This window comes from Ambystoma mexicanum, chromosome 5q (genome assembly GCF_040938575.1).
Source record: "Ambystoma mexicanum isolate Mex_15411 chromosome 5q, UKY_AmexF1_1, whole genome shotgun sequence".
Lineage (NCBI taxonomy): Eukaryota > Metazoa > Chordata > Amphibia > Caudata > Ambystomatidae > Ambystoma > Ambystoma mexicanum.
Genome location: NC_090933.1, coordinates 1,380,055,221 through 1,380,080,210, shown reverse-complemented (window position 1 = coordinate 1,380,080,210; position 24,990 = coordinate 1,380,055,221). Strand labels below are relative to the sequence as shown.

The window sequence follows — 24,990 nt, the reverse complement described above, 5'->3', positions numbered from 1 at the left end:
GCAGTGAATACAATAACAAATGAGAATAAAATAGCAGAAATGACTTTACAGCAATACTGGTGCATGAGTTTCTTCTAAGCAGAGCTGGTACCAGGCGTGCGGAAGGAGGCGAGCGTAGGCGATGGAAAGAGGAATGGAACCTATCAGAGAGATGAGACGATCTTTTGGACCTTGCCACTGTTCTGCTGGGGCTTGTGTTATATCCAAAGCAACTAAATCCAGTTCAAGCTGCAGCTGCATAGCTAGTTTTTGTATTAGGACTGCACAAGCCAATTGAAGCAGAGTTTTTCTGCTGGTCAACATATGGTGCTGTCATTGAGGGGATGGAGATTCCAGGATGGTGATGTCAGAAATGGGTGGTGTGGGTTTTGTTCCAGGAAATATGTTAGCCACTAGAATTACGCCAATGTATGGGACACTATGGATATTTGCACCAACCAGCTCGTTTAACCGGCTCCAAAATGTTATGAATATTTTGTTGTATAAAAAGTGTGTGAGCAGTGGGCAGGGCTTGAAACTTTTACACCAGTTCATCTTACAGGGCCATTTGAATTTTTCTCCCAGCTATTGGGGAGTTAATAAATGTGTGTTTTTTCCTGCACAGTGTCACTCGTCCTATGGAGTACCTTTTGTACCTTTTTCAGATTACTTATGTAAGTTGTCCCTCTTTACAGCACCATCTCATTTGCTACTGCCTGTTCACACCAGTGCTGTCAAAACAGTGGGGGACACACTCAAAATCCTCACACAGGGCGCTGGTAGACCTGGGGCCTACACTGAGGAGGAGGGATAAAACCTACCCCAAGAAGAAAAATAGGCAATACTGGAAAACACCATTGCCAGAAATGCAGTGTCCTTTACTTCCCTAGCACAGAGCATGTTCCCTTACCAGTCCAGACCTTGCTTATCAGCAGCAATAAAAAAAACATTGGGCCTCATTACAAGTATGGCGGTACGGTGACAACGGAGCCGGTAGCACTACCGGCACCGTTGCTACCGTACCACCATACTACGAGCTGTGCAGAGCGGCACCTGCAAACACAGCAAGTCGGATGCACCGGCACCGTTGTAAACTGTGCCGGTGCATCCGACGTCCCCATTCCCATTGAGCCCTATTGGGCTCAATGGGAATGGGGACTGACAGGCACCGGCACCCGGCAATGAAAGAATTACGGAGTCCGGCAAAGTCGGAATACTCTGGTAATTCCTCATTGCCGGGTGCCGGATTTCTTTGTGAATTTGGAGGTAGCCTTGCCGGTAAAACTAGCCCCAACCTCGAAATAAGGCCCATTGCATTACAAACGTGACATCATTCATTTAATGACACACAGTAACACTGGTGCTCAAGCAAAAAAGAATTCATAAAGATGGAAAGAATAGAAATATGAGGTCATATCAAACAGCGTGAACGAGAGGACTTGGATATCCAACTTTTCCATCCTCTTCAAAGATTCAAACCAACCCCTTGGCCCTGGGAACTTAAATGAAGTTGGTTTATCATGGGACTGTGAGTATGAAGCACTTGACATCATGGAAAAATAAAAAAAACTTAACAGATCAAGGGCCCCTGGCCCGGACAGCCTGACAAAACGCCATGTTAAGGGAACATCCGCACGAATGGTCGCTCTTTATCAAGCAGTTTTTAGTGACATCGCCAAAGGAAGGCTAATGCCAGACTCATGGAAACTAGCAGTAATAGTTCCAATCAACAAGAAATGGGACAAGTCTGACCCGAAGAACTTTAGACCCTTTAGACCCATGGCGTTGCTGGACATGATAGGGAAAATCTTCGGATCGTTCCTTTTGGAAAAATGTTCAGCTTGGACTTTATACACCAACGCACTCGATCCATTCCAGACTGGATTTGTCAAAACCGTGGACATTTCAACAAATATTATGCTATTAAGCATACTGAAAGACAAGACACGCTCCAGCAAAGATCAGATCTTTATAGCATTCGTGGACCTTGTCCAAGCGTTCCACAGAGTCGATCGCCAACTTCTTTGGACCAAGCTGAAGGTCCTAGGATGCCCTGAAGAAATAATGGGCCCTTTGAAAGTGCTCCATACTGACACCAAAATTCAAGTTCGATTAAATCAAGCAGGGCACTTGTCATCTCAAATTCCAACACACCGAGGAGTAAAGCAGGGATGCCCCTTGGCACCAGCTATATACAACTTCTTCACCTCGGATATCCACCACTTTGAGCCCATATTGAGATCCTTCCCACCAGCTATTGGAGGGGAGAAAGTGACCCGCCTGGTATACGCGGACGACCTTATATTAGTTGACCAAACAAGAATTGGCTTGCAAAGACAGTTGGACAGCTTGCACAGATATACCACCCTGAACCACCTGGAAATAAATTAATCCAAGAACAAGGTAATGCATTTTAAATGAGGAAACCAGAAGAACGAGCCCTTCACATGGTCTGTGGACTCAAACTCAATCGAAAAAGTTGAGACCTTTAAATATTTGGAAACTATTACCAACAACAGCCCGGTCGAGACTCAGTTTCTTGAACACCAACAAGCCAAAGCTAAACAATTGGCCAGTCAAGTAAAAATCATGGATGTCAAATTTGGCTGATTTTCACTGTCGGCAGCTATAACGTACTATAAGGGGAAAATCATCCCCTCCTTAACATGCGGTACCGACTGCATCCTGGGCATCCCTGCAGAAATCTGGGGGCGATTGGAATCGAATATCTGGAAAAAAACAGAAAATCTCCCAGATTCAGTTCAAATCGACGTGATTCGTAGAGAACTATCACTATCATCGATCCAAGCAGCAGTGGACTGGAAACGGCTTTCCTTATATCGCAAAATAATTATACCAAACGAGCCGAAGGGGTTGGGTCTTATCAACAGAGAAATTATGAACAAACCATCGCCACGACTGACTTATTGGGTTAGCCACCTTAAGACAACTTTGTCAGATCTGTGCTGCTCGGAGGAAGATCTCATCGTAAAGCCGATGCGTGTGAAGGAAAAATTGCTCTGTGCCGACTGTATTTGAACTTTGGAGAAGACAAACGCCTCTAAATTGGTCAAAGTGACACCGCAGAGTGCTTTGAAACTAAATGAAGTGCAACCTTACCTTCTGAAATTTCCAGATCGTCGTTATAGGGAAGCCTTCATGGGAGCACATCTTAACTTAATCCAAACTAATGAAATTTTTACCATAAGAGGACTGAACCTGTTGTCTGGCTGTCAATTCTGTAAGAACAAGGCTTCGATAGAATCAATTCACCATGTGATGATTTACTGTCCTGGCCTGATTGCAGCGCGTCAGCAGTTTCTAACACCTTTCTTCCATTCGTTGCAAACACTGGATGACGACCAACGATGGTCTGCGCCGCTGAGCGGAACTTCTACTTTATGGGTGATTGCAGTAGTTAGATTCATCTGGAAAGTTTTTCTATCGACTGCCGCAGCTCTCCTCAATAACTTGTAAATCAAGGAACTTAAAAGCGGAAACCGTTGGAACATTTGATTTGATGGGAAAACGAAACACAACAGCGGATACATGGGATTTATATGTATGTTTGTCTTTTGTATAAATTGCAATGCAATTAAATTCAAATAAAGAAAAAAGAAAGAAACATTTTAATCATTCTGAAATGCATCAGCTGCAAAATGATAACATAATCTCCACTGTGTATATTTACACGCCAAATGCAACAGATGTTCAAAATTATGGAACATGTACAGCTCAGTTTCACAATTTACATACAGGCTGAAAAGTGACTACATATTAGTGAAACACCCCACTAGGTTTTTACATACATGCTTTATAGAGCTTCTGTTCTAGGTAAAAGCTGTAATAAAACAATGCTCCCTCCTCCCTCCTTCGGGACTCACAACATAGTGCAGGTTTCAGTGAGGAGTGCAGGTACATACCTTGCTTTCTGCATGTTTCCAGTTTTTCAGCTCTCAGAAGTGGCTGTAAAGTGACATGTTGGCGCTATATGGTTCACCTAGACAAAACCACACAACATCAGAGGTTAGGGGTGTGTAAACACTGCAAGTTGACATCTTCAATGACCTTCCATGGTACTGACAATTAATATGTCCCACATATCCTTTGCATACTTGGGTGGGAATTGGGGATTCAAGCAAGTAGCAGATTCACATCCCTAGTCCCAACGGAGGTCGCTCCCTCTTAGGCAGAGGCGTATATTTCCCTGGATTCGTCGCAGGAGGTGTACTGAGTCAATACTATCCCTTTTTATTTGTGAAAGTACTGATGGGGTAGATCAATTGACTGTACATCTTGGGAAATTAGAAAATATTTCAGAAGCATCAGTACTTCTGGAAACATTGAATTTTATCATGTTATATATTGAAAGATTCCCAGACTCCTTTTCTGTGTAATGGCCAAGCATTGAAGAGCAGCCAAATAGTATCTCACATTGTACATGCCTAAAAGAAATGACACAACAGAGAGTGGTGCTGGATTGGTTTACTGTGATGACTAGCTGGCATTCAGTCTTTCTGCTCTGTTTTCTGTTAGAGGAGGAGCTATCCCTGTTGGCTGGACTGCGACTGCCTTAAAACCTCAGAAACCACATGAGCGCGGCGGAGAGAGCGGTTTACTGTGGTTAAGAGTGGATTAACGCATCGCACGTATCCGTTTTTTTAAAATTATAACTTTGTACTATGCACCCGAGTGGCCTCTGGGGAAAGTCACCTGCTTGATTGATAATTCAAGGGTTACGCAGTCTGCCAAGACACACTAATATGTCCATTTGAGATCAGTTGTTAGAAATGGCGAGGAAACTACCCTTACCGGCCTCACCGCCAGCCCAGGCGCCAATTAGGGCGATTACTACGAATAAACAAGCGATAGAGCAAATCATCTTGGCTCCTATAGCAATGTTTATGCCAGTAGGGAAGGGCTCTGCTGCGTCAAATAGCACAGAAATTCTTAGACGCACGCGGCACCGCTTTCATTGAATCAGGTAATCTCAATGTTCTCCGGTCTTTATGAAGACATTAGGGCAGGGGTGAGATTACATACCATCATCTTAAGAGGCATTCAAAGTAAACTGGATAACTTGGGTTTTCAGCCAGGTGCAAATGAATCTTCGTCCCATATATACCTGCAAGCCAGGTCGGAACTATCACAGGTGGTTTCACAGATCGAGAAAGAACAATTTGCGGCGCCTACAAATATTCCTGCAACAAGCAAGCCTTGTTGCTCAGGTATCGGGTCTTTATTTACATCTGTGGATCTGACATAGGGAGTTGAAACAGTACGAGAAGAAACACTGGGCCTCATTACGAATTTGGAGGTAGCCATGCCGTCATTACCGGCATGGCTACCTCCAAACTCGTGTCTGGGTCCCGAAAAAAGGGAATTACCGGGCCATTCCGACTTTTGCGGGCCCGGTAATTCCCATTTTCGGGACCCAGACCTGGTACGTCCCCATTCCCATTTCAGCCTGCATAGGACTCAATGGGAATGGGGAGGATGCTAACAACGGACCCGTTAATGACGAGTCCGTTGTTAGCATCCTGGACTGCTCGCGGGTGCGGCCGCTATGCACGTCTGACCAGACTAGACGTGCATACCGCCACCCGTGAGCAAACTCGCAATGTGGCGGCACCGTTCATACCGCAGCCGCCATGGTCTTGATGAGGCCCACTGAATAACAATCATTCTTGTATTGAAGAAGATAGGAGTGGGCTTGGAAAAAAGGGAAAGTACACCAAGAAATCTTTGGGAAAAAGCCTTAAGACAAAAGCTATGACTAACCAAGCAGAACAACCTATGAGAAATGGAACCTTTCTTGAAACATTTGAGGCAAACAAACGTATAAAGTCATGGTACCGAAAAAGCGAATGGTTGTGAATGATATCTCCTCTCCCTTAGGCAATGTAGTGGAGGAGGAGTAGTGTTTGGGAAAGCATGCTAATATAGAGCCCATCATAGGGGGTACAACTGTGGTTATGGACACGGAGGTGACTAAAGAGTTGGGTGCCTCTGTGGTCGTTCCCATAATGAGATCTATGCATACACAATTTAAAAATGCAGTTGACGTGGGGACACCCTTTTTTAAAGTGGAAACAGGGGGCCTTCGGCCTCCGTAGCTAGTATATATCCAGAGAAGCCCCAGTGGGCTGCAAATGGCACAATGTGGACCTCAGAGAGTTGGTGGATAGAGGAGGCATAAACAGGCTCAATGATGGGGGCTCCTTTTACAAGCACTTTAACCCGCTTGTCATTGATTGCCAAAATAAAAATACTTGTAGGGTTCGTTTTAGTGGGCTGAATGATGAGAATACAAAATGATGGCGATACTGAAGGGTCCACATTCCTCACATTCCATTTCAAAGCACACTTCACTTCCAATACAAGGCAATACATTGCAGGATTCAAGTACTAGAGTAATAATCCAGAGGAACTGATAAACGCCCTTGGGATATCAATGGGGCCCAATATATTTACGAGAAGCCGAGTATGAGAGGAAACAACTCCACAGTGTGATGGTGGATCTCTAAACATGTACTCCGTTTTAAAAAGTGGAAGGGGAAGTGATGTGAGAGAAGCGGTTATTCCCCAGCGAGGGACCACCCCAGAAAAGGCTAAAACAGGTACTTAACCTCAAATAGTGAAAATCCTTGACCAGTGTACATTCAAGAGTAATAACCTCTTTAAAAATTCTTTGGATAGCCTTTTCCGCTATGACAGACGACTAGTGTTGAATCACGCAGCAATACTATCTCTATTCTCTGAAATAGAGAGTCTGAGTGTTCTCTACTAGAGATATAGAGAGTGTGGGATTTGTAGACCAGTATAAAACAGACAGGATGGTGCTTGGTATGAATTCTAGAGTTGTGAATGATTTTATACCAAGAGAAGCTTGCACTCTAAGATAAATTGGTGCCTGATTTCTACAGTTGAATTAAGAAAAGACACTTCTAGACATGAGTGTGATGAGCGAATGAACATTAGGGTTTTGCATAATAGACACAATTTACCTTATTGTGCGATGGGCTCTAGAAACAATAACAGGTTTGCACCCTTTAGAGAAGGGGGACAGACCCAGATAACAAGGAATTAAATTGGTCCTGGATGGCATCAAACTTAAATAAACATCATCCCGTAAGCTCTAGTGAGCTCTTCTTTGACTTTAGTCTCTTGGAACACCTGAGGACACAATAATTTGTTCACTAATCCCAAAGTGGGGCTAATGCTGCAAAACTATGATAATCTGCCTCCAGGAGTCCTGGCTGATGGAGTCGCCGGTACTAGGCGGGTACTTGGGATACTTCCCAATTAGCGGATAAGGGTCCTCTGGAGAGACCTAAAAGGGGTCTTCTTACTATGCTAAAAACAGATAGTGGCTTTAAAAATGTGAAAAAACAAGATGTTTGTAGGGGTATTTTGGCCACTGGATGGGAAAGAATGGACAGGGATAAGAATTTGCATTTCTTACTCTGTAATATATATTGGCATGAAGGAGTGTGGTTGCAGAATTATATAGATGGCCATGTAATTGCTCTGGGGGATTTCAATTCCACTTGCACTGAGGCAGGGGAGGAGAATATATTCCCAAGAATATCTGCATCCTTAAATGAGGTGCCCCAATTGTGATTATTTATTTATTCCTATAGCGCCAAAAGCAGTAGGCATCAGGGTGCTTGTCGGGGGGAACAAATACACAATGGGCCTCATTATAAGGTTGCCAGTCTGGTAACAACGGTACTGGTAAGCTTGCCGGATTACATTGTTAACAGACCGGCAAACGGGGTCTTCACATGGGTGCCCTTTGGCCCGCCAGGCTGACCTGGTGGGCGGAACGGCACCGGCGAGCAGACCATGACGGATGCACCGGCACCGCCTCCCCATTCCCATTGAGCCCTATGGGGCTCGAATGGGGAGTAATTATTACCAGCACCCGGCAAAGGGAATTACCAGATCCGCTGGGGCTGGAATGCTCCGGTAGTTCCCCATTGGCCGGTGCCGGTAATTTCATGACTCCGGCACGGCTACTGCCTCAGTCATAATGAGGCCCAATGTGACTAACAGAAAAACAGGACAGCTCATTTGGTGCCCTTTTTGGATTGGGATTGGAAGTGGATTGTGGTTCAATTTTGCATCGTTTAAATAGTGTTCTGATTATCTGCCATTTTGATTATGGTGTCCGGATTGTTAATCAGAATGCCATTTGAGCAATCCAAAATGTTACGCAAAATTGAACCACAATTGGTGTTAAGGACTACTAACGGAAGATGAGTACCAATATTTGAATATAAAATTCCAAATCATGGCAACAATATACTTCATCCCTAAAATTCACACAGGATTTGAGATATTTCCACCATATGGACCTATGATCAATGGAATACGATCCATAACTGAAAGAATGCCTCAATGCATTGATTTAGACCTGCAACCTCTTGCCTCAAGCCTGTCCTCATTCAGCAACGAGAAAACATCACGTGGGAAACAAACTTCTCAATGGTTGCACTAGATGTAACATCCCTTTACACATGCATCGAGCACCAAAAAGGAATCCAAACAACAGAATAATTCCTCAAGTCAAGATCAATCTCGTATCAAACCCATAACAATATGCTGCTATCAATGTTACATTTCACACTCAACAACGTCTTTTGCTTTAAGGATCAGAACCATAGACAAGAACAAGGAACGGCCATGGCAGCTAAATTTGCCCCTTTTATGCAAACCTGTTTATGGGGTACTTGGAAATTGAACATGCTTGGAAACCAGCATTCACAGACAATCAGAACATCATATACGGGGGCCGCTACATAGATGATATCCTAAAGATATGGGACGGAGACAAAGGATCATTACAGAAATAAGTCAAGTTCTTGAACGACAACAACTATAATATTCAGTTGACCATGAATGAAAGCACTGAGAGGATTTATTTCCTAGATTTGGAACTCTATGTGGAGAACAACATTATCCAGACAACACTCTATATAAAACAAACGGTAGGCAATAGCATACTTCATGCAAATAGCAATCATCCGAGAAACATCATTAAAAACATTCCATTTGGGGAACTACTCAGAATCAAGAGGAATTGTAGTAACAATGAAGATTTCCTAAGACATAAAAAAGAGACCAATTAGAAGTTTAAACTCAGAAGATACACTCAAAAAGCTCTGAACAAAGTCATGACTAAGGTCAAGGAGAAGGCAAGAACAGACCTACTTGGTAGCAAACTCCAGAAAGAGACTAATGTAGCTATCAAGAAAGAAAGATTTATCACAACCTATAGTTCAGACACACAGATGATACACAAAAACACTGCAACATCCTGCAACTAGAACAAGACCTGGCCAAGTACTTAGATGAGAAACCAGCGATCACATATCAGAAAGCACCAACCATCAAAAACCAAATTAGTCCAAGTTTCTTTAAACAAATACAAGAACCACAGGAACTCAGAACCATGTGGCTTCTACAACCCATCCAGGGCAATCACAAGTGTGGAAATTGCTTAATGTGCCCACACATGATCAATGGAAAAGACTCAATTCCACTGCCAAATGGTAAAAGTGTGAAGATCAGACAAGTCATCAATTGCAATACTAAATATGTTATATATGGATCCAATGCCTATGCAATAAACTGTACATAGGCAGCACAATACATGCTTAAGAATAATGCAACACTTTTGAGTTATCAATAATCAGGACCTTAGGTACCCTTTGGCCAACTATTTTCACACAGTCCACCCTATCGGCAAATTAGAAGTAATAACCTTCTTTCGCATAGAACATTTGGAGCCACCACCAAGAGGAGGAAACAAAGAACTACTCCTTAAAAGAAGAGAAGCCAGATGGATACGTTTAATGGATGTTTGGCCTTAATCGGGACGATTAAATGTCCAGCTTTCTCTAAAAACTCTCTCCAAAAACGTTCCTATTTGGATGCAACATGCATCCAAACCTGAGGACTAAAGACATTAGACTCAGCCGGAAATGAAGTTTTCCATATTTGTTACTTAGATTGTTCTGCCTTCATATACAACGATCAAAGAGGACATTACAAAACATTATTTTCTTTGTTGACTCTTTTTTGTTGTAGATGACTTAACATTGTCAAGATTGCATTTATAGATGGAGAGTAAATATTTGGAGTATTTTCTCCATGTTGACTTGAACAGAAAAAAAATCTCCATCCATGGAAGACCACAGTAGTTTTGCATGCAATGACGTCAACCCTCACAAATGCGCAAGGACACTGTCACATCAGCAAACAAAACAGCTGCCATTTTGAAACGTGATTCCCTTCCACAGGTCGGCACTGTTTGAGAACACGAGGGCAACTGCATCATTGTTTTTCCACAGACTAAGGAAAAGTTACTCTAAAAATGAAGTTTAGTTCCAAAGGAAAACTTAAAAGTTAAACGGTCTTTCACTAACAAGAACAAAGGGTGAGCAAACAATTGGCAACTGTTAATTAAAATGTGAACTTTCAAGACATAGTGAGAGCACATACAAGTGGGTATGTCCTACTTACATTGGAAGTCGTGTCTATTTGCTTTTTTCTCCTTTCTTTTTTAGATAAATGTTAATTAGTGGCTATACTATACCTAGCCCACTAACCCACTAGAAGGGTAGTGGAGAAACACGCGTTAAGGTTATGGAAAATACTTTGCCCTCTTTTTCTAATTGATGAGATAATCAAGTGAATCAAGAAGTTGTGGAAACCATTCCGTTCTCTTTTGCTTTATGTTATATTATATGCAATTGGATTAAACGTTTCTTTCATCACCCCATTGCTTCAGACTTGTATCTTTAAGGACTGTAGCAGGCACAATTCTTACATGCCCCATTGTTGCTTTACCACATTGAAGACTATGGGCCTGATTACACGGTAGGCGGTAAGGGTTTACCGGTACCGGTATTTTACCGGTAAATCCTTACCGCCTTACTACGAGGTCCCTTTGCGGGTTGGGGAATTTAACGCCTGCTTTTTGCAGGCGTTAAAAACCAACCCGCAAAGGGACCCAGGGAGCTAATTACGGTACCGCAATTTGCGGTGCCGAAATTAGCACCTTCCCCTTTCCCATTATGCCCGATGGGGCAAAAATGGGAATGGGGAAGGGCAATGGTGGAAGGGGGAATTACCGCCCCGCCAACCTTGGAATGGGGCGGTAATTCCCCTTTCCACCAAGGCGGTGCCAGTATTTTACCGGCATGAACCATGGCGCTAATTGCGCCATGGTTCTCCGCCTACCGTGTAATGAGGCCCTTTGTTGGGAAGGAAACAAACCTTTCCCACCCCCCCTAGGCGCTTTAGAGGAAGGCAGATCCCATAACCAGACTTGCGATGTACCAGGGGCGAGGGAGCCGTACTAAGAAACCCTGCACGAACACAATAGTAAATATAAATGCGTACAGTTAGTGCGCACATATAAGGAGGCACCAATTTTGTAGTCTGTGCAGTAAACACAGGCCTGACGAAGAAACCTGAACAGGCTCAAGTAGGGATGGTAGAAAAACCTGTGCTGCTAATTCCCCCAAAAAAGTCTCTTTGTTCCTCCACTGTTGTGAAAGCTGGTTATCCCGAAACTGAATGCACCCTGCAAGGCCGCAAGACAGCACCAGGCACCTGAATGTGCACATTCATCACAACCAGGCCAAAAGCAGACCTCCAACCCCCACCCAGCCTACCAGGAGTTATGATACCCACAAGTGACCCAGTCGAAGACCCCTTAATTATGCGATAGTAGGTGACCTCAGACCACCAACCATAAACCCAGTGACCATAAAAGATCTGAAAGAACACAACCATTTCACCTTATTTCATAATGACACCCTTTGTAATACGAGGTACAGGGAGGAATAAATGATCATTCAAAGCGAGTGCGGAAACCTTGGGTGTGGAGATTGCGATATGAACTGAGTGAACAATGTGTGGGTCAGCGTGATCCTGAGCCTCTCCCTGTGCCAGTCACTGTGTTTCCCAGGTGCACACCTACATATAGAGTAGCATTGTCTTACAATAGTAACTAATGAGGAACGTGACTTTGAGTCCCTGGAGAGATGAGCCTAGCTGACCTCATGTGATGTAAGACGGATGGACGGGGTCACCCATCTACAGGGTCTCACCAAGTAGCCATGCAGGTTTTTACTGTATGTATGACATAGAGCGATGTGATGCCTTATTACATTCTGCTTTTTGTACTGTTTTTTGAGCAGCAGAGTTCTTTGCTAGCACAATTATTTGTTTGTACTATTAAACTTGTTATCCTTGAAAGAAATCTCTTGGCCTTTTTTCATTCAGGGTCGTGCATTCGACTGATATTGGGCAGACACAATAGTGGGACATGTTTTACTATTTCCAAAAAAGATTCAACATAAAGATGTGCCCATAGGTTGACCTTTGCCCTTACCCTTTCTCCCCATTTACCTTCTGTAGCAGTCTCCTGACATTCTGCGGAAAAGCAACAGTGCATCCAGGTCTGGAGGAAGCAAACAGCATATGATTAAATAATCTACAGGAATGGTGCAAAATAAAAACTCCAAGCGTTTGCAGGACAGGCAGGGGAAATGTGCAAAGAGGGAGGGGCCCCTCACCCCTTCCCCCATCTCCCCCCACCTTCCCTGCCCCCCCTCCCCCATCACATGCACAGGATAACGCATTTAAAGACTTCTTTCTGGACACAAACAGCGCCTGTCCCTCACCCCCAGGAGTGTGGCCTGCGCTGCAGCTGAGATGTGGGGGCGGGCGAGGGTCCCCGAGAGACGAACAGGAAGACACGCGCGGTCACGGGCTGGGAATCGGGCATGCGCAGTATCGGGCATGCGCATTAATGAGACCGCAGTGCTCAGGGGCTGGGAATCGGGCATGCGCAGTAATGAGACCACGGCGTTCACGTGCCGGGAAGCACGCATGCGCAGTAGTAAGATATCCGCGGTCGTGGGCTGGGAATCGGGCATGCGCAGTAATGAGACCGCGGTACTCACGGCCTGAGAAGCACGCATGCGCAGTAGTAAGATATCCGCGGTCGTGGGCTGGGAATCGGGCATGCGCAGTAATGAGACCGCGCCGTTCACGTGCCGGGAAGCACGCATGCGCAGTAGTAAGATATCCGCGGTCGTGGGCTGGGAATCGGGCATGCGCAGTAATGAGACCGCGGTACTCACGGCCTGAGAAGCACGCATGCGCAGTAGTAAGATATATTCGGCCGCGGGCTGGGAATCGGGCATGCGCAGTATCGGGCATGCGCAGTAATGAGATCGCAGTACTCAGGGGCTGGGAATCGTACATGCGCAGTAATGAGACCACGGCGTTCCCATGCCGGGAAGCACGCATGCGCAGTAGTAAGATATCCGCGGTCGCAGGCTGGGAATCGGGCATGCGCAGTATCGGGCATGCGCAGTAATGAGATCGCAGTGCTCAGGGGCTGGGAATCGGGCATGCGCAGTAATGAGACCACGGCGTTCACGTGCCGGGAAGCACGCATGCGCAGTAGTAAGATATCCGTGGTCGCGGGCTGGGAATTGGGCATGCGCAATATCGGGCATGCGCAGTAATGAGACCGCAGTGCTCAGGGGCTGGGAATCGGGCATGCGCAGTAATGAGACCACGGCTTTCCCGTGCCGGGGAGCACGCGTGCGTAGTAGTAAGACCCCAGCGCTCAAGGGGCGTGAATCGGACATGCGCAGTAGTAAGACACTAGCTCGCCGTGGCTCGGAAAGGAGCATGCGCATTAATGAGACCCCAGCGTTTACGCGTGCGTACTAGTGAGACACCCGAGCTCACGGAACTGGAGATGGCGGCGCGACCCATCCAAATCGACAAAGCCGGGGTCAGCGGTGGGAAACGCGCATGCTCAGTGGAAAAGAAGTCTGATTAGCGCATGCCTACAAACAGGATACAAAATGCTCAGCCTGGAAACAAAATGAATGCGCATGCTCAATGAGAACAATCATTTATGCGCATGCGTATAAACAGTTTATCCAATGCGCATGCTCATTAAGAAGATTTGTGATTTGCAGTTGCCTACAAACAGCATGCGCAGGCTCTGTAGAAGGATAGCACCACCAAAGCTTACGCTCAAAAGGAAGGCATCAAAGCGCATGCGCAGAGAAAACGTGCGCGGGAAAGGGAGCCTTAAAGAAGCATGCCCAGAGAGCAGGCAAGAAAGCATGCCCAGGAAGGGCAGACAACACAAGGTGCAGAGAGCGAGCAAGGAAGCATGCACAGAAAGGGCAGCCTACACAAAGGAGCATTGGCAGATAGCGAGCAAGGAAGCATGCACAGAAAGGGCAGACAACACAAAGGAGCATGTGCAGAGAGCAGGCAAGATAGCATGCACAGAAAGGGCTGACAACACAAGGTGCAAAGAGCAGGCAAGGAAGCATGCACAGAAAGGGCAGACAACACAAAGCTCAGGCGCAGAGAGCAGGCAAGGAAGCATGCACAGAAAGGGCAGCCTACACAAAGGAGCATGCGCAGAGAGCGAGCAAGGAACCAATCACAGAAAGGGCTGACAACACAAGGTGCAGAGAGCAAGCAAGGAAGCATGCACAGAAAGGGCTGACAATACAAGGTGCAAAGAGCAGGCAAGGAAGCATGCACAGAAAGGGCAGACAACACAAAGCTCAGGCGCAGAGAGCGAGCAAGAAGCATGCACTGAAAGGGCAGCCTACACAAAGGAGCATGCGCAGAGAGCGAGCAAGGAAGCATACACAGAAAGGGCAGCCAACACAAGGTGCAGAGAGCAGGCAAGGAAGCATGCACAGAAAGGGCAGACAACACAAAGCTCAGGCGCAGAGAGCAGGCAAGGAAGCATGCACAGAAAGGGCAGACAACGCAAAGCTCAGGCGCAGAGAGGCAAGGAAACATGCACAGAAAGGGCAGACAACACAAAGCTCAGGTGCAGAGAGGGAGCAAGAAAGCATGCACAGAAAGGGCAGACAACACAAAGGAGCATGCGCAGAGAACGAGCAAGAAAGCATGCACAGAAAGGGCTGACAACACAAGGTGCAGAGAGCAGGCAAGGAAGCATGCACAGAAAGGGCAGACAACACAAAGGAGCATGCGCAGAGAGCGTTAGAAAGCATGCACTGAAAGGGCAGCCTACACAAAGGAGCATGCGCAGAGAGCGAGCAAGGAAGCATGCACAGAAAGGGCTGACAACACAAGGTGCAGAAAGCAGGCAAGGAAGCATGCACAGAAAGGGCAGACAACACAAAGCTCAGGCGCAGAGAGCAGGCAAGGAAGCATGCACAGAAAGGGCAGACAACACAAAGCTCAGGCGCAGAGAGCAGGCAAGGAAGCATGCACAGAAAGGGCAGACAACACAAAGCTCAGGTGCAGAGAGGGAGCAAGAAAGCATGCACAGAAAGGGCAGACAACACAAAGGAGCATGCACAGAGAACGAGCAAGAAAGCATGCACAGAAAGGGCTGACAACACAAAGCGCAGGGGCAGAGAGCAGGAAAGGAAGCATGCACAGAAAGGGCAGACAACCCAAAGGAGCATGTGCAGAGAGCAGGAAAGATAGAATGCACAGAAAAGGCAGACAACACAAAGGAGCATGCGCAGGGAGCGAGCAAGGAAGCATGCTCTGATTACTTACCAGTAATCTTCATCACCCCTAGTCCTACTCTTCCTCGTTGCAGTACATACCTCATGAGGTATACCAAAGCAGCAAACGGGGAAAAAGGTCCCAATGAGACACAGAGTCAAAACAGGGTAGAAACACACACCTTTAGTAACTCCAAATTTACATCCCAACAGACAAAACAACAACCCGAAGGAACCAACCCCCGAGTGGGAGACATTCAACCTATAGTGGTTGATGAAGGTGCTCTGATCAGCCCGAGTGGCAGCCCTACAAATCTCCTGTAGAGAAACCCCCCTTGCATCGGCCCATGAGGCCGCCAAACCTCTGGTGGACCGCCCCTGAACGTGCGCAGGCACAGGCAGGCCAGAAGCAACATAGGCCATGGAGACCACAACACAGATCCATCTGCTAATGGATACTACAGATGCCTTACGCCCAGCCGGGCCAAAAGTAATCAGAAAACTGTCAGAGTGTCGGAAAGGGGCAGTCCTAGCCAAATACTCCAACACCGCCCGCAGCACATCAATGTTATGCCAAGCCACTTCCTCTGGCGTTTGCGGAATTTGAAAAAAGGCAGGGAGGACTAGATCCTGAGAGGTGTGAAACCGAGAAACTTTAGGGAGAAACTTCGGATCACACCTCAGCACCACCGAGTCCGGCAGAACTCTTAGGAAAGGGGGGTGACATAACAGAGCCCCAATCTCCCCAAGCCTACGGGCAGAAATGATGGCAATCAGAAAGGCAGTCTTCAGCGTCAGATGTTTCATATCAATCTCGGAAATGGGCTCAAAAGGGCCCCTGAAGGAACTTTAAGACGAGGGAGATCCCAAGGGGGAAGCCCCTTATAAGTACAAAGACGGGAAGAAGAAAAACCCTTGAGCAACTTCCTCACCAACACCTCCCCATCCAAGTGCCCATCAGTGTCCCCCAAAAGGAATTTTATGGAGGCCCACTGAGAGCGAAGCGTGGAAACCGCTAGGCCCTTGTCAAACCCATCCCGGAGGAATTGAAGGATAGCGGGGAGGCCAGAACGTAGCAGAGGGATCCCACACCGCCCACACCAGTCCCGGAAATGGCTCCAATGTCTGCCGTAAGCCTTCAGAGTGGAGGGTCTAAAAGCATTCATTATGGACTCTACCACAGGACCAGAGAACCCTTGAGATATCAGCCTAGCCCGCGCAATAGCCACACTGCCCATTGTATCTGGCAGACCCCCAACCGCAGATCCCTTAGGCGACTTCGGAACCAGCCAAGGCTCCTGGGACCGAAGCTCCAACAGAGAGTGAAACCAACTCCGGTGGGGCCATAACGGAGCCAACAATAATACAGTCACCCTGGACACTTTGATGCGCTGAACCACCCGGGGCAGAAGAGGAATAGGTGGAAACGCATAAAGGAGACCCTGAGGCCACTGTACGGAGAGGGCGTCCACCCCCCACGCACCCTCGGCCTGAAACCGAGAGCAGAAGAGGGGAACTTTCGCTGAGGCCGGAGATGCAAACAGGTCCAGAACAGGGGTCCCGAACCTGACACAGATCTCTGCAAAGATCTGGGTGGACAGGACCAGTTCCACCGAGGAGGGAAACCGGCGGCTGAGAAGATCCGCTTGAACATTGTCCACCCCCCTGATATGTGAAGCCACCATGGACACCAGATGTGATTCCCCCATGCCCCTATCTGAGCTGCCAGGGCATTCAAGGAGCGGCCGGAACCCCCTTGGCGGTTGACGTAAGCCAAAGCTGTCGTATTGTCCGTCCGGACCAAAACTGCCCGGCCCATCAGCAACCTCGTGAAGTACACCAGAGCCCGGAGAATGGCACACAACTCTCACCAATTGGATGTTCGATGGCTCTCTTCCGGATCCCACAACCCCTGAGCAGAGAGGACCCCCAACGTAGCCCCCCATCCCCTTCCACTGGTTTCGATAGTAAGAGTGGTCACAGGAAGAATGATCAGGGACACCCCAGCCCATAGTTTTGGAACCCCCAACCACCACTGCAGGGAGACCCGCAGCGCTGGGGACACCGGAATCAAAGCCTTGAAAGCTTAAGATGTCGGGAGCCAGTGGGAGAGAAGGTAAGACACCAGGGGGCGTAAATGAAGACGGGCCAAGGGAACTAGAAACACGCAAGAAGCCATGTGCCCCTGTAATTTCAGCAATAGGCGAGCCGCAACATACTGCCTCCTGAGAACCCTGCCCAGAACAGCCAGCAAGCGACGGACCCTCTCCAGGGACAGGAACACCCTCCCCATCCTGGTGCAAACCTGTGCCCCAATGAAAACTAGATCCTGAGAAGCCTCCAGTTGAGACTTCTGCCAGTTCACCAGGAAACCCCATTCCTGCAATGCCTGGCAGACCAATCGGAGATGAGACATGACAGTCTGCCGGCAGGATGCTTTGATGAACTAATCGTCCAGGTAGGGAAATATCTGAATGCCCCACAGATGTAAGTGCGTCACCAGGGGTGCCACTAGCTTGGTGAAGACTCTGGGGGCTGTTTGCAGTCCGAACGGGAGCACTCTGAACAAAAAATTTCAGGATCCCACTGCAAAGCGGAAGAACTTCATGTGCCAGGGATGGAGAGCCACGTGGTAATAAACGTCCTGGAGAGCCAGAAATGTCATCCAATCGGCCTTGAATAACATTGGAAGAATGTTCTGTAAAGTCTCCATTTTGAAGTGTTCCTTCTGGACGAAGCAGTTCAGGGCTTTGAGGTCCAGAATTAGACAATACTTCCCCGAAGGTGTGGGGACCAGGAACACCCGTGAGTAGAACCCCTGACCCTGAACAGGGAGAGGAACGGGCATGATGGCCGCCTTTAACACTAATTTGGAGAGAGCGGCGTCCATGGCCAACCTTTTGAGCCGAGACCTGGGAACCACAGTCTGAACCATGCAATGCTGGACAGGAGGAGACAAGAAATGCACTCGATAACCCCTTTGCACTGTGTCCAGAACCCATGAGTCGGGACACCACCTTTTCCATACTGGAAAAAACTGCCGGAGCCGCCCGCCCACCGGCAATTCCAAACCGTCAGGACTTAGGAGCCAGGACGCGAAGAGCGTGGAGGACCCCAACCCCCCTAGCTCTCCGAAAAGAATGTGATGAGGAGCCAGGGAAAGACCTGCTGGTCACTGGACCAGCACCAGAGGAAGGCTTCTTGGCCGTTGAAGGAGGCTTGCGTCGAAGTTTGTTAGCATGTTTGTCCGCCCTAAAAACTTTGTGCACCTTATCCTCAAGGGAATCTCCAAAAATCCTGGACCCAGTGAAAGGAAGTTTCAGGGCAGCCGCCTTCTGAGACCCATTAGTCTTCCAGTCCCTCAGGTGCAAATGCCTCCGGGCAGATACACCAGCCCCCATGACCATGGCTGAACCACGCACCCCATCAAAAGCCAGATCGGCCAAAAGCTCAACCTGTCTCTGCATGTCTGTAAGCAAAGGGGCACAATCAGAACCTTCATTGACAGCCTTTTTCAACTTCCTGAAACCATTCAACACCTTTTCAGCCGTGTAGGAACCATAGATATTCGCTCGAAGGGCCAGATGCGCCCCTGCATGAACCTTCTTAAGGCCAGAATTAACTCGGCGGTCCACTGGATCCCGGACGGCCGCCTCCTCGGCCAACATAGAGGAGCTACCCACCAGGCTGGCGAGGATATCGTCGACCTCAACTGGATCAGACAGCAAAGTCTCGCCCTTCAATGGGTAAAGTTTGGACATGAAGCGGGGCATTGCAAACTTCTCTGGGTCATGCCATTCCCGGAGGAATTGATCCCGGATATCGGAAATCAATGGCAACCCCTTCCTAGGTGTATGCCTATACTGGCAAATAGAAGGGTCGGCACCCTCCACCGGCACCAGGGGCTTTGAAAATCCCATGCAATCCCCAACCTGAGCAAGCACCTCCTCCACTCCCTTTCTGTCCAGATACTTCCCTTCAGCATCAGCCGAAGAGGAACAAGAAGAGGCCGATGACTCGGTGCCAGAAGAAGAGGAGGATGAGGAAGACAGATGCCTGCACTTGTGTCCATGAGTATGTGTGCGACTCCCTCTATGGTGCTTAAGTAGCTTCTTCAACTCCTTTCTGGACAGGGAAATACGCTTAGCCTTCTTCTTTCTCTTTCTGTATAACTCAGGAGAAGAGGAAGATGAAGAACAAGAGGAAGAAGACAGGACCAGATGCCTGCTCTTTGCAGAATGTTTTCCCATGTTGAGTATGTCCAAAAATAGTGACCAAAGGAAGCCTGCTTCACCACCAAAGCCCTCTGCAGACTGAACCAAGGCTCCACATACAAACAATTTCCAACGTGCCTCTCCCACATTCAAATAGAGGCCAGAAAGGACAACAACCAATGGGAATACCAACAATGAATTCCTATGGCAACACTGTTTGCAGCACCAGAGGCGGAGCCCACCCAGCTCCAGAGCACGTGGATCAAACAAGAAAAAGGAGCCACCAATCCGTGCACAGCGGCACATGCAGCATGGCCATGCAACAGGAAAACATGCCCCCAAACTCCTTACCTTAACCTGGGTCTGTTTCCTTGGACCCGGGCAACAATGTCCTGCGCTGGCCAAAGCCCAGCAGAAACCAGGCAAGGCGGCCTGACTGGACTGGGTCCCGAGCCCCGCAGGGAACCCAGGAGTCTTGCCGCACCTGAGGGAGCCGGAGGCCCCGCCACACAGCCCCACCAGGGGGCCAGCAATCGGAGCTCCAAAACGCACCGCGCCGGGAAGAAAATATAAGCCCAAATTAAACTAAGTGACGTGGATGTGGGGGAGGAGTTATAGAAATAAAAAGAAATAAAAGAAGGTCCTGTGTCGAAGGCATGTGCCTCATGAGGTAAGTACTGGGACGAGGAAGAGTGGACGTGGAGGTAATGCACAGAAAGGGCAGACAACACAAAGCGCAGCTGCAGAGAGCAGGCAAGGAAGCATGCAGAGAAAGGGCAGACAACACAAAAGAGCATGCACAGAGAGTGGGCAAGGAAGCATGCACAGAAAGTGCAGACAACACAAAGGAGCATGCCCAGAGAGCAGGAAAGATAGCATGCACAGAAAGGGCAGACAACACAAAGGAGCATGCACAGAGAGCGAGCAAGGAAGCATGCACAGAAAGGGCAGGCAACACGAAGGAGCATGCGCAGAGAGCGGGCAAGGAAGCATGCACAGAAAGGGCAGCCTACACAAAGGAGCATGCACAAAGAGAGCGAGCAAGGAAGCATGCACAGAAAGGGCAGCCTACACAAAGGAGCATTGGCAGAGAGCGAGCAAGGAAGCATGCACAGAAAGGGCAGACAACACAAAGGAGCATGCCCAGAGAGCAGGCAAGAAAGCATGCACAGAAAGGGCAGACAACACAAAGGAGCATGCCCAGAGAGCAGGCAAGAAAGCATGCACAGAAAGTGCAGACAACACAAAGGAGCATGCCCAGAGAGCAGGAAAGATAGCATGCACAGAAAGGGCAGACCATACAAAGGCGCATGCGCAGAAAGAGCGAGCAAGGAAGCCTGCACAGAAAGGCAGACAACAGAAAGGAGCATGCACAGAGAGCGAGCAAGGAAGTATGCACTGAAAGGGGATCCTACACAAAGGAGCATGCGCAGAGAGCGAGCAAGGAAGCATGCACAGAAAGGGCAGCCTACACAAAGCAGCATTGGCAGAGAGCGAGCAAGGAAGCATGCACAGAAAGGGCAGACAACACAAAGGAGCATGCGCAGAGAGCTGCGGGAAGCATGAACTGAAAAGACAGCCTACACAAAGGAGCATGCGCAGAGAGCGAGCAAGGAAGCATGCACAGAAAGGGTAGCCTACAAAAAGGAGCATGTGCAGATAGCGAGCAAGGAAGCATGCACAGAAAGGGCAGCCTACACAAAGGACCATGCACAAAGAGAGCGAGCAAGGAAGCATGCACAGAAAGGGCAGCCTACACAAAGGAGCATTGGCAGAGAGCGAGCAAGGAAGCATGCACAGAAAGGGCAGACAACACAAAGGAGCATGCCCAGAGAGCAGGCAAGAAAGCATGCACAGAAAGGGCAGACAACACAAAGGAGCATACCCAGAGAGCAGGCAAGAAAGCATGCACAGAAAGTGCAGACAACACAAAGGAGCATGCCCAGAAAGCAGGAAAGATAGCATGCACAGAAAGGGCAGACCATACAAAGGCGCATGCGCAGAAAGAGCGAGCAAGGAAGCCTGCACAGAAAGGCAGACAACACAAAGGAGCATGCGCAGAGCGCGAGCAAGGAAGCATGCACAGAAAGGGCAGACAACAGAAAGGAGCATGCACAGAGAGCGAGCAAGGAAGTATGCACTGAAAGGGCATCCTGCACAAAGGAGCATGCGCAGAGAGCGAGCAAGGAAGCATGCACAGAAAGGGCAGCCTACACAAAGCAGCATTGGCAGAGAGCAAGCAAGGAAGCATGCACAGAAAGGGCAGACAACACAAAGGAGCATGCGCAGAGAGCTGCAGGAAGCATGAACTGAAAAGGCAGCCTACACAAAGGAGCATGCGCAGAGAGCGAGCAAGGAAGCATGCACAGAAAGGGTAGCCTACAAAAAGGAGCATGTGCAGATAGCGAGCAAGGAAGCATGCACAGAAAGGGCAGACAATACAAAGGAGCATGCGCAGAGAGCAGGCAAGATAGCATGCACAGAAAGGGCAGACAACACAAAGGAGCATGCGCAGAGAGTGAGCAAGGAAGCATGTACAGAAAGGGCAGACAACACAAAGGAACATGCCCAGAGAGCAGGCAAGAAAGCATGCACAGAAAGGGCAGACAACACAAAGGAGAATGCCCAAAGAGCAGGCAAGAAAGCATGCACAGAAAGGGCAGACAACACAAAGGAGCATGCCCAGAGAGTAGGAAAGATAGCATGCACAGAAAGGGCAGACAACACAAAGGAGCATGCACATAGAGCGAGCAAGGAAGCATGCACAGAAAGGGCAGACAACACAAAGGAGCATGCACAGAGATCGAGCAAGGAAGCATGCACAGAAAGGGCAGACAACAGAAAGGAGCATGCACAGAGAGCGAGCAAGGAAGTATGCACAGAAAGGGCAGCTTACACAAAGGAGCATGCGTAGGGAGCGAGCAAGGAAGCATGCACAGAAAGGGCAGCCTACACAAAGGAGCATTGGCAGAGAGCGAGCAAGATAGAATGCACTGAAAGGGCAGCCTGCACAAAGGAGCATGTGCAGAGAGCGAGCAAGGAAGCATGCACAGAAAGGGCAGCTTACACAAAGGAGCATGCGCAGAGAGCGAGCAAGGAAGCATGCACAGAAAGGGCAGCCTACACAAAGGAGCATGCACAGAGAGCAAGCAAGGAAGCATGCACAGAAAGGGCAGACAACAGAAAGGAGCATGCGCAGAGAGTGAGCAAGGAAGTATGCACAGAAAGGGCAGGTTACAAAAAGGAGCATGCGCAGAGAGCGAGCAAGGAAGCATGCACAGAAAGGGCAGCCTACACAAAGGAGCATTGGCAGAGAGCGAGCACGGAAGCATGCAAAGAAAGGGCAGACAACACAAAGGAGCATGTGCAGAGAGCTGCAGGAAGCATGCACTGAAAGGGCAGCCTACACAAAGGAGCATGTGCAGAGAGCGAGCAAGGTAGCATGCACAGAAAGGGCAGCCTGCACAAAGGAGCATGCGCAGAGAGCAAGCAACGAAGCATGCACAGAAAGGGCAGACAATACAAAGGAGCATGCGCAGAGAGCAGGTAAGATAGAATGCACAGAAAGGGCAGACAACAAAAATGAGCATGCGCAGATAGTGAGCAAGGAAGCATGCACAGAAAGGGCAGCCTACACAAAGGAGCATGCGCAGAGAGCGAGCAAGGAAGCATGCACAGAAAGGGCAGCCTACACAAAGGAGCATGCACAGAGAGCGAGCAAGAAAGCATGCACAGAAAGTGCAGACAACACAAAGGAGCATGCACAGAGAGCAGGCAAGATAGCATGCACAGAAAGAGCAGCCTACACAAAGGAGCATGCGCAGAGAGCAGGCAAGGAAGCATGCACAGAAAGGGCAGCCTACACAAAGGAGCATGCACAGAGAGCGAGCAAGGAAGCATGCACAGAAAGGGCAGACAACACAAAGGAGCATGCGCAGAGAGCTGCAGGAAGCATGCACTGAAAGGGCAGCCTACACAAAGGAGCATGCACAGAGAGCGAACAAGGAAGCATGCACAGAAAGGGCAGCCTACACAATGGAGCATACGCAGAGAGCGAGCAAGGAAGCATGCACAGAAAGGGCAGACAACATAAAGGAGCATGCGCAGATAGTGAGCAAGGAAGCATGCACAGAAAGGGCAGCCTACACAAAGGAGCATGCGCAGAGAGCGAGCAAGGAAGCATGCACAGAAAGGGCAGCCTACACAAAGGAGCATGCACAGAGAGCGAGCAAGAAAGCATGCACAGAAAGTGCAGACAACACAAAGGAGCATGCACAGAGAGCAGGCAAGATAGCATGCACAGAAAGAGCAGCCTACACAAAGGAGCATGCGCAGAGAGCAGGCAAGGAAGCATGCACAGAAAGGGCAGCCTACACAAAGGAGCATGCACAGAGAGCGAGCAAGGAAGCATGCACAGAAAGGGCAGACAACACAAAGGAGCATGCGCAGAGAGCTGCAGGAAGCACGCACTGAAAGGGCAGCCTACACAAAGGAGCATGCACAGAGAGCGAACAAGGAAGCATGCACAGAAAGGGCAGCCTACACAATGGAGCATACGCAGAGAGCGAGCAAGGAAGCATGCACAGAAAGGGCAGACAACACAAAGGAGCATGTGCAGAGACCAGGCAAGATAGCATGCACAGAAAGGGCAGCCTACACAAAGGAGCATGCGCAGGGAGCGAGCAAGGAAGTATGCACAGAAAGGGCAGACAACATAAAGGAGCATGCGCAGAGAGCGGGCAAGGAAGCTGTTGCTAGGCTAATATATCTTTAAGAGATACACAGAGTCACGTGGGCCTCACCACGTGACTCGTGATGAAAGGGGGAGGAAGAGAAGGGAAAGTTCAGTTTGTGTATGTATGTTAAATAAAGAAGACGTTCAACTCCCTCAGCGTGTCCCTCGTTCTTCCATCCTGGCCGCAAGGGCCCAACAACTGGCGACGAGGTGCTTCCAGGACCGCCAAGTCCTCCTCCTCCTTCTGCATGAGTGATCCCGCTCCAGTACACCTTTCCAGCTGATCCCGGCTACTTGTGTGGAACGCCTGATCCTAGGCCCCGCCTCCTTCTCCTCATATCCCTGCAGCCGCGAAGAAGATAACGCGTGCCAGCGGGTACTTGACACCATTTTGCCTGATCCCGGGTCACGCCTCCTCCTCCTCACCCCCACGGCCGCAGTGAAGACAACGCGTGCCGGCAGGAGCCAGCGTCACCGCCCGATTCTGGGCCCTCTCTCTTCCTTCTCATCC

The 24,990-nt window shown here is 48.7% G+C and overlaps 2 protein-coding genes across 2 annotated transcripts in view; one reads left to right on the top strand and one right to left on the bottom strand.

The window, feature by feature from the left end:
• LOC138498184 (zinc finger protein 850-like) overlaps positions 1-12,792 on the bottom strand; it is a 346,849-nt gene extending 334,057 nt beyond the window's left edge. Inside the window, exons 1-3 of the mRNA XM_069622066.1 lie at positions 12,681-12,792; positions 12,406-12,457; positions 3,903-3,979 (exon numbers count right to left, since the gene is read on the bottom strand). The gene's annotated coding sequence lies outside the window, so the exon portion shown is untranslated. The remainder of the gene's footprint in view (positions 1-3,902; positions 3,980-12,405; positions 12,458-12,680) is intronic.
• Positions 12,793-23,560: 10,768 nt separating this feature from the next.
• Positions 23,561-24,217, top strand: LOC138498439 (axoneme-associated protein mst101(1)-like). Its single transcript, XM_069622193.1, has one exon. It carries the CDS (start codon positions 23,561-23,563, stop codon positions 24,215-24,217), a length of 657 nt encoding a protein of 218 aa, XP_069478294.1.
• Positions 24,218-24,990: the final 773 nt, after the last annotated feature.

Coding starts and splice junctions, on each gene's coding strand:
- LOC138498439 (XM_069622193.1), top strand. CDS start 23,561: ATGCGCAGAGAGCAGGCAAGGAAGCATGCACAGAAAGGGCAGCCTACA.